This window comes from Pan troglodytes, chromosome 9 (genome assembly GCF_028858775.2).
Source record: "Pan troglodytes isolate AG18354 chromosome 9, NHGRI_mPanTro3-v2.0_pri, whole genome shotgun sequence".
NCBI lineage: Eukaryota > Metazoa > Chordata > Mammalia > Primates > Hominidae > Pan > Pan troglodytes.
This window is the reverse complement of record NC_072407.2, coordinates 91744428-91754231: the sequence shown is the minus strand read 5'-3', so window position 1 is coordinate 91754231 and position 9804 is coordinate 91744428. Positions and strand designations below refer to the sequence as shown.

The following is a 9804-nucleotide window of genomic DNA, read 5'->3' as shown; positions in this document are numbered from 1 at the left end:
TAAGTGGCTCGTTTAACTTATATTCACTCATCACAAGGCAAGAAATCCTCTGACTGCTCCTATCATCCTGGCCCCTAGACATGATATGACTTGTCTTCACACTAGCAGAAACTAATCGAGTCCCTATATTACATATATATAATTTTTATATATATAATACATATTATATAAAATATAAATATTTCTATATTAGATATTTTTTGTAAAATATATAATATATAAATATTTATATATTATATATTTTATGTAAAATATAAATATATAAATATTTGTATAGTATATATTTTATGTAAAATATAAATATACAAATATTTCTATATTAATATTTTATAGAAAATATAAATATATAAATATTTGTATATTATATATTTTATATAAAATATAAACATATAAATATTTGTATATTATGTATTTTATATATAATATAAACATATAAATATTTGTATATAATGTATTTTATATATAATATAAATATATAAATATTTACCCATAATACAAAATACATATAATATATATGATTATATATAATTTTTATACCCTCTGTAGAGGGAATTATTTTTGTTTCTATATCCATCCATAATAAAATACTGTGTCTGTCCATAATAAAAATACTAGTGGAAAAGTAGGAATTATAGTCACGTAAGAGATAAAAGAAAATCTGTTAGTATCAATATATTAACACATATAGGTGGTGTTGGTTCTTACAGGGTTTAGTAAAATGCATTCTAATTTTCTAAACAATTTCCACGTTACTGTATATTTATTTTTCTCTCTTTCATGATTGGAAAGAGTGCAACAATATACATCCCTATACAACCATCCTTGATTACATCTAAGGGAGCTTCGGCAGTAGTAAAATTACAGGGTTAATATATTCATATAGGTATTACAGGGTAACCAAACAAGATTCCAAATTCTTTCATCAGCAAAGCCCAGTGTAATCCTAAACCAGGTAGCCACTCTAATTAATGCAATTAACTCAGATACATAAATACATACATATATGTATATGTCTCCATGTGTGGGTGCACTTAAATGGTTGCAAATACCATCGACTTTTCCTCTCAAACAGTATTTTTGTTGAGAATGAGGTATATTCACTAGTTCATCAAAAATATTTTTTAAATTCTTAGATGATTACATTTGTTACAGTGACCAGCTGGATTAGAATTAGATTAGGTTTAAAATGATGAAAGAATCTGGGAGAGGGGGCAGAGTGTTGGTTGTTAATTAGCACATGGATCAAAGGAGAGCACTGAGGTGTTTAGAAGCCACAACATTGATAGGATAAAAGCCAGAACTAACAATCCAATAGTAAATCTCTTCACTGTGGTATTTTCTGCCACTTCTGCTCCATAAGACACAATTTAACCACTTTGTCGTGGTATCTGCAGTATTCGATTTTAGTCTACATAGCATTTTCTCTCAAATGCATTCTGTTTCTCTCTCCTTCATCTTCCCTCCCTTCTTCCTTCCAGCTGTATTTTCTCACTAGAGAACACTAGTAGAATGTTCTCCCAAATTTCAGATTTCAGATACGCATCTGTAAAATAACGTTATGGAGACACATTTTAGTTGCTACTGAATACTTGGTTGTTTTCATAAGTTCACAGCATTACTACTGTCCTCCAAAAAACGGTTTCCCATTTCCACAGCTAATCTCATCATTGACTCTGCCATCCGAGTTTCTTCTAGGCCACTCTGGAAGAATCTGGAAAAATACTTAGAATACATTTTAAGTATTCATCATGCACATGTATTGCATTTTATTTTATATATGTTCGGGTGAATATCTTTCTCCACTAATTGTTTGCATTTCAATTCTTGTATCATGTTTTTTGAAACACAGAAGTCCTCATGAATATAAACCAACTAATTTTTTTTAATTGTTAATTTTTGTCCTGGTTAAGAAATCCTTATGAGAATATTGTATCAGGACTTGAATCTTCAAGACTTGAATCTATTTGGAATTGACTGTGTGTTTTGAGGTAGGAGTCAATATTTAGTTACTTTTTTTAAAAAAATTCAATTAATCCAGCATTGTTCTGATCACCTTGTGTATTTCAATGTAGAAGAGCACACTAATAATGCGGGATTATTTATATATGTGGTGAGAATTCCAAAATGAAGCCCAGCATGGAAGGTCAAATGATATTAACTCAAAGGATAGATTAGTACAATGAAACATGATGGATAAGTGCAGTATAGTTAGATAAAGAGAAAGAAAAACAACATTTCCCATTTATCATTAACACTTCACTCCAAGTTTTTGCATGAAGCAAGAGATCCCGACTCTCTTCCACTGATTTTAACTCCATTCAGACATGTCTGTCAACTATTATTTCACTCAGTGGCAGTCAGAAATAAAGAAAAAAAAACAGAGAATATATTTCATGCCATGATCATGAATAATGATTTTTCAAAAATTAATTAATAAAGAACCAATACATATACTTTCAGTGTTTTTACCACATTTAATAGTAACACAATAAATGAGTTTTAATAACATTAGAATGCAATTCAAGACATAAAACAGAACCTATTTGTCCTGTTTGATAAGGCACAAGGAAGAGGGCTTTCTGGGATGAAGGGGTTCCCACAGCAGATGAACACATATCTGATCTATCTCTGGTCAGAGGTGAATACAGCAAAAGATAGGCCTGAGAGGAGGTGAGAAGGAGCAATTAGGGATGGTGTATATAGGGGAGCTTTGATTAACATCAACGAAGCTCACAGTTCTAGCTTCACAATCCAGGAATAGTCCTACATGGTTGGTAGGTCTTGGGACATACTGCAGTGTAAGTGGGGAGGTGGTAAAGAGGCTGCACTGAATGTCATTCTTAACACACCCAAGACTAAAGAGTCCCTCCTCTCCATGTATATTGCCATTCTGATTCATCCCTTTCCAATACTTATTACAGACACCAAAGGCCCAATTCCAAGAGTCCCCCACATGGACCTCCCAGTAATATTTGCCGGAGGTGAAAGTCTGAGCACCCCACGCAAGAAAACTTGTAGGTGTTGCAGTGATATGGGGTGCATTTTGACGGTCACATCCAATACAAATGCTTCTCAAATCTCCACGTCGGAAGATATGACTGTTGGCTTCATTATGAGGCAGAGTAATATCCACTGCAAAATAAATAAATAAATAAATAAATAAATAAATAAATAGAAAGAAAGAAAGAAAGAAAACATGCATAGGCATGTGTAGATAAGCAAAAATTGTTCTATCAAGCAGTTAATTTACCAGGAAACGTATAGTCACAAGGACACTTTTGCTTGTAACTTCTAATAAAGTATAGAGATGATTAATATTATCTACAAGACAAACAAAACGCTAACCACAGATATTAAAGATGTTTTGAAAACTTACATACTGAGAGCCAAATGTAAGACCAACTTCTTTCAATCCAATTTTCAAAGCAAAATTTGCACATTATATGCCCTAAATGCTATGCTGTTATCAAGATCATTATTTAGAAATGTTTCTTATTCTTAAAAACTAGTGCTATCATTTTGGAAAGAATGTGAAGATTTTCAGTTACTCAAGAACTGCTCTAGATAACTGGATAAAAATCCATAAGTACATGTCATAAGTGATCATTTAAAGCAGACTTCTGCAAAATCTTTTACCAGTCTCTCTGTGGCCCTCCATGCTAGCTTGGGGCTGAAGCTGGATTTTAGACTTAACATGTAGCTTTTCATATTGCAATTAAACTGAACTTCTTTTTGTTTGTAATTTTACTTGTATTCGCAAAATGATTTCTTTTTATTTTTACCCATTAACTAATGTTCTTGGAAATACATAATATATATCCATTAAAAAAATTTAAAAACCCCAAGAATCTCCAGTGAACTCTATTCCCCAAAAGAACAGTTCTTAGCTGTTCAAATGAATACACCAAAGAAATGTACAATTTTGTATTTAACATTAAATAACTCACCTTCATTCTGAGCATTGTTCCATTTGCTCCTTTTTTAGATTTGCTACACTACTCCTTTTTCCCATTACATTACTCAGTACATATGAGGCCATAATGTATTTGTTTTTCACTATCTTTTAATCTTAATGCTATCAATCTGACTCTACAGACACAGATACAAAAGGGTTGCATGATTATATTGTTCACTTATGTCTATAAAGTAGTAAAATATTTGATGAAGGGTGAACTATTACCTATGTGATCCTAACAATAAGAAAATTTAGATAGTGGGAGTGCTGCCTGTGGGTGGAGACTTACCTCGGAATTGGTTGAGCCTGTCCCTCAGTCCAGTGATGGGCCCTGCCCTGAGCTCTAGATTCAGAGGCTGGGGCATGTGCAGCAGCACGGACTCACTCCTGCAAGGAAAAACCTGCAGTTACAACATCTACAGCCATAAAATAAATAAAAATCACTACTTGTGTTTAAAAGACATTTCATGAGAATCCTTTGAACCCACAAATTTGATAATTCAAAAATTATTCCTTCCTTTTTGAAATTAATTTCGATTTACAGTTTCAGAATTGTAAAGCATAGTGGGAGAGTCTGAGTCAGAATTCAGTCTGATCTTTCCTATTTTTTGCCCCAAATGTTTAAGGTTCCTTAGGCTTATGGCCTTGAGAATATTTAGAAACGAAATTCTGAGTTCCACTTCTTGGCAGACTCCCCTGACACCTTTGTCTGAAATAGCGGGGTTCTGGGGAGACTGCTGCATCTGCTGCTTCCTTTTCAAGATAAAGAATGTGAAACTTGTTCTAGGCAGCTAGACCTGCCTTTTTGAAACAAGCTTCCCTAGAGACCTATACAGTTCTAACACTCCACAGTTTTTTCAATCTGTTTTTCAGAACTGTTAACTGATATGTGTATAGGTATGAACAACAAATCATCAACTTTTTCACTGCTAAAATACTTCTCCCACTTCTCTCCTGCTTCCTCTGGTGACTTTCTCACCATCCACAAAACAAACTTCATCTTTCACCTATGCAGGCTTTTAAGCAATAAAACAAAGTCAGGAATAAACATGTTTTTTTTAAATTTTACTTCACTATTTATTTATTTATGTATTTATTTACTTAGTGGTCTTGTCTTTTCTGGTGTGGGAACAAAAGTAGATGCAAAAAAGAAATAAAGTAGTATCAATATCTTAATCATTTATGCCATGACTTTGGTAGAGCCTGCTTTGATATTCGTGGAAAGTGAAAGAACATATGCTAAAATCCAGGTACACTCTCACCTGTATAATATGTCTCCAAAAGCCTGTAAAAAAAAAAAATAGAAAGATTTAGTGCAGTTCACAAGATGCATCTTTCATTAAGTTCAGTGTGACATTTGGAGTCAGTTCCTCAAGATATAATTTCCCTACCATCTTCTCTTCTGCAAAGCATTTTCTATTTCTTCTGTAACGAAAAACCCAGTCAGTCGTATTGTCACTAATTAATGTCCTGGGAAAGTCTGAGTCTTGAAGACATTCTCTAAAGAAGTGAAGGGAGAAGAGGCCCAGAGAGTCTATGCTCCATGGTAACCTCGAATAACCTACTCAGTCATCTTTCCCAGAACCTATTACCCAAATGAGTGGATCCCAAAATAATATTAATGTGAGCCTAGATTCCCAAAACTTCTGATCTTGCCATGTCCTCAAATTAACCTAAATGTAAATGAATCACTCACTATTTTATACATGTTTGACAACCCAAAATGTATTATTGACTTAGTTGGGGAATAGTTATTGGGGCTGTTACCTTGACCATTCCACAAAGTTTTGTGGCTGGTGGATAAAGTAGGAGGGATCTTTGGCCTGGTAGAATCCCTTGGCGGGGCTATACTCTCCCAATAAAGTAGCATTAGTTATGCGAATGTGTTTTTGGAAACACATCATGAAAATAAAGGTAGGGAGATGGATTTCAGCCATGAGGAAAATACTTATACATGTGAATATTCAAAAACCTGAAACCACATTGTGAGTTTGTACCTGAAGTAGCTCCACATCTGGTTTATGGCACATTTTCATCAACTCCGCATACGTTCCTCTTAAAATCTCCCTCCTATGAGCCATTTTGGTTTTACTTAAATGAAGTTGATGAAAAATATCTTTCCCCTTCTTTTTCAGCATCTCCAAATTATGTTTTTCTTCTTCATGATGAAATGCAGGCATCTTCTGATACTCAGCTCTAATAGCTTCTAGCCTTACATTCACATAATCCTGCAGTGATAATGGGTTAGTCAAAAGAGAAATGTATATATCCATCTCCTATTAAATCTCACTGATTCCTTTTGTCTATCGAACATCCAGTAGTTTATACCTCAGTCTTGTCAGGTCTTAGAATCCACAAATTTTTTTCCTTTCCTTTCTTTCTGCATAAAGATCAACATAGACGTATCTGACCAATTACATTAAATTTATTCAAGATAATGAGTGTTCTAAGATAGTTGGCAATAAAAAAAAAAACCACAATTTGAATTTCTCTATTCCAACCCATATTTATGGAAAAGTAAGAACAGTTCATGCTTAAGAGTTGGAGTATAGAGCTATAGTTACTAGAAAGGAAATAATTATTTCTATTTCTGAGATACGTAACAAGTTGCTTAAACTCATTATATGTGAAATGACCTTAGACTAACATGTCCAGCTAAATGCATTTCGCCCAGCAAAACCTATCCTAATAAGGCTGCATTTATGATTTGGCCATCTTTGTCTCCCTGAATTCATTTCCTTCCATTCTTTTTCTAAGTCAACCCAATCTGAAACATAGACTTCTTTGTGGTTCCCCAGGCCTCCAAATACACACAAACTCAAAATTACTGCATATACTGTTCTCTCCAACTGGAATTTTACACACACACACACACACAAACACACAAACACACAAACACACATGTACATATACATGTATACACACTCATGGTCCACATATACATCTATACACACTTTCATGCTCCCCTTCCGCTTCGAAACTTTGTTCAATTTGAATTTTTCAGTGAGTCTTTTTTCTGACCACCCTATTTAAAAATCAGACACTAATCTCCAGTTTCTGGCCTCTATTGTCCTTTTATACTTCCCTGCTTGATTATTCTCCAACAAAGAACCTACCACACTCGAACACATCATGTATTGCACATATTTGCACGTTGACCATTTTTGCCTCTCATTTGGATTATATGTTTTGTGAGGACAAAGATGCTTTCTTTCTTCTATACTGGCAAATTTTCTAATTTAATATTCAACATAGACTAGGTTCTTATGAAATACTTTTCAACACACTAATATTAGCTATCATACCCTCAGAGTATACATCCACAAAGAGAAAATCATTTTTAATATTTTTCTGAAGTCCTCAGAGTTCTCTTTATATTTAGATACTAGTTCCCATATTTCGGGCATGTTTGCATGTCTCCCTCAAGACACAAATCCATATTTCTCACCACTTTTCTCATCATATGTTATGTAGTATTCAATATTAATTAGTTGAGATTCTTAATTTCATGGTTGCCCTAGATTTCCCCTGTCACTCTTTCTGCCTCAAATTTTCCATGCAATTCCAAATACTACTTGTCCACCAGCATTCAGAGTAATGCTGACCCAGGCTCAGAAGGTTCACTTGAGCTTTCCATGACTGCCAAATAACTCTCATGCCCAGCATTTATCCAACCAGCACATATAGAATGCTGTGAGATGGCCCAGTATCTTGTATCTGTTGGTGTATAGCTACAGGTTTGTATGAAAACAAACCAGCATGCTTTGGGTAACATCAACGGTTTTGTTAGAAATCCCATCTAATAGTCACACTATTCTACATAAGAAATGAGGCCACTTTTTCTCAATGTTTTCTTTTCTTTCTTTTTTTTTTTTTTTTTTTTTTGACTCCCAGAAACACTACGGTTTGATATCAAGTTCCTATTCTAAGAGTCACCCATTTGCCCACCATAAGTTCCTGGAGAAGGTAGACTAGTACAGGACTAACCTTCCAGTGGCTGATTCTGGTGGTTTCCACGTTCAGGTTTCTCTGATTTTCACAAGCTTTTTCCCATAAAGACTGCATTTTCTTTAAAAGCTTCTCCTGCAAAAGAGCCATAAATTGAAGCACCAGTGAGGACAATAAAGTAACATGCAGACCGTTTCATAGGGAGGGGGCCCAGAATGAGAGACAAATAAGTCCCCAGTAAATGGCATTTCTTCTGTTTCCCTTCTGCTTCGTCAAATCTCAGAGGTTTGAAGCTAAGAAAGCCCAAAAGAGAGTTGCTTAAAGGGACTCAGAGTTGGCTTTACCCAATATCCGAGAAAATAGGCCCACAGGAATTTCACGTGTCCTTTATAGAAATAGATCTTCAGAGGCATCACTTACCCGGTGTTCCTCAGCAGCCCACTCAGCGGGACAGTGTCTGTGATACCGGTGCTCCTGAGAGCTGGAGCACAGCAAACAGAGCAGGCTCCTGTCCACTTCACAGAATATCTTCTTTGTCTGCCTGTGAGTGCCACACATTTGCTCCTCAGAGCTCAGGAATAGCCAGAGACTGGCTTTTCTGGCACGGGAAGCCTTCTTCTTCAATCGAATGTTAGTTTTGAGGTTTCTCTGCTGTGTTCTCTTTAGGCATTCAAAGCACTGAGTAAGAATTGGGATGTCTTGCCAGTTGAGGTAGAAACAGGGCCTGCAAAAGCTGTGTCCACAGTCTATGGTGACCGGGTCTATGAAGTAGTTCAGGCAGATGGGGCAGGTGAGTTCCCTCTGGAAGACTTGCGAGATTCCAGAATTCATGTTTCTGAGGAAGAAAGAGCAACATGTCATTTTGGGGTCTGGGTTGATGAAAAGCTTCTGAACATGTGGAGATAAGTGATAGCTATAGTTTCTTCTCTTGACAGTGTTCATTAAAGCACAGCAAACTATTTCTTCTGTAACAAAAATAAAAATCTCACACAGAGAGTCTCCCGGCTTTATAGTAGATATTACTGACTAGATGACTCACAACCCCTTCTACTCCTAGTGCCTGTCTGGAACACAATACCAATCTATTCAATTTCCCATTTTTCTGAATGTGGATCTGGAAATTGGGTTTGATTCTAAGTGGCCTAGAATAAATTGTAGTTGTTCCTATTCTTCTTTCATATAACTGCCAAATGAGTATGAAAGAGTGGGAAAAACTGCCTTGGCCAAAGAAATACGAGAAGATGGCTAGAGGGTCCTATGATATATTTTGAGAGAGAGACACAACAGTGGGGCAGCAAACCACCATGGCACATGTTTACCTGTGTAACAAGCCTGCACGTCCTGCACATTTATCTCAGGACTTAAAATAATATAAAATTAAAGTAAAATAAAAAACCAAAACCAAAACGAAATAGAAAAACCAATCAACCAACCAAATAAACAAATAAAAAACAGCAATTAAACCAATTTAGGTTGAATAGAAGAGAAAAAATCATTAAAGATATTGGGCCTTTTTATTTTCTCGTGGATTAATTTAACTTCTCCTAGGGATACCCAGGCTCTGAACTAACATATAGTAGGATTTTTGTAAAACTTAAAGAGGTGTAATTATATTTCTATGGTGTGATGGTGAATTTTAGGTATCAGTCTGACTGGATTAACCAACACCTAGGGAACTGGTGCAGCATTGTTTCTGGGTGAGTCTGTGAAGGTGTTTCCAGAGGAGAGAGACATGTGAGTTGGTGAGCTGAGTGGGACCATCATCCCTCAATGTGAGTGGGCACCATTCAATCAGCTGGTAGCTCAGATAAAAGGAAAAGGCCAGAAGAAAGGCAATTTCCTCTTTCTTTCTCCTGAAGCTGGTTCTGAGGCTTTCAGCCTTGAGCTCAGTCAAGATACCG

The 9804-nt window shown here is 35.5% G+C and overlaps 1 protein-coding gene across 1 annotated transcript; it reads right to left on the bottom strand.

Moving 5' to 3' along the window:
- Positions 1-2467: 2467 nt before the first annotated feature.
- On the bottom strand, positions 2468-8932 carry LOC112208021 (tripartite motif-containing protein 49D-like). Its single transcript, XM_063783572.1, has 6 exons — positions 8324-8932; positions 7943-8038; positions 5953-6183; positions 5218-5240; positions 4245-4342; positions 2468-3132 (listed from the first exon to the last, which is right to left on the bottom strand). Exons 1-6 carry the CDS (start codon positions 8843-8845, stop codon positions 2633-2635), a joined length of 1470 nt encoding a protein of 489 aa, XP_063639642.1. The 5' UTR covers positions 8846-8932; the 3' UTR covers positions 2468-2632.
- Positions 8933-9804: the final 872 nt, after the last annotated feature.

Coding starts and splice junctions, on each gene's coding strand:
- LOC112208021 (XM_063783572.1), bottom strand. CDS start 8,845: ATGAACACTGTCAAGAGAAGAAACTATAGCTATCACTTATCTCCACAT. Junction 8,039..8,323: donor GGGCTGCTGAGGAACACCGG/GTAAGTGATGCC, acceptor GCTCTTTTGCAG/GAGAAGCTTTTAAAGAAAAT. Junction 4,343..5,217: donor TTTGGAGACATATTATACAG/GTGAGAGTGTAC, acceptor TTTTCCTTGCAG/GAGTGAGTCCGTGCTGCTGC.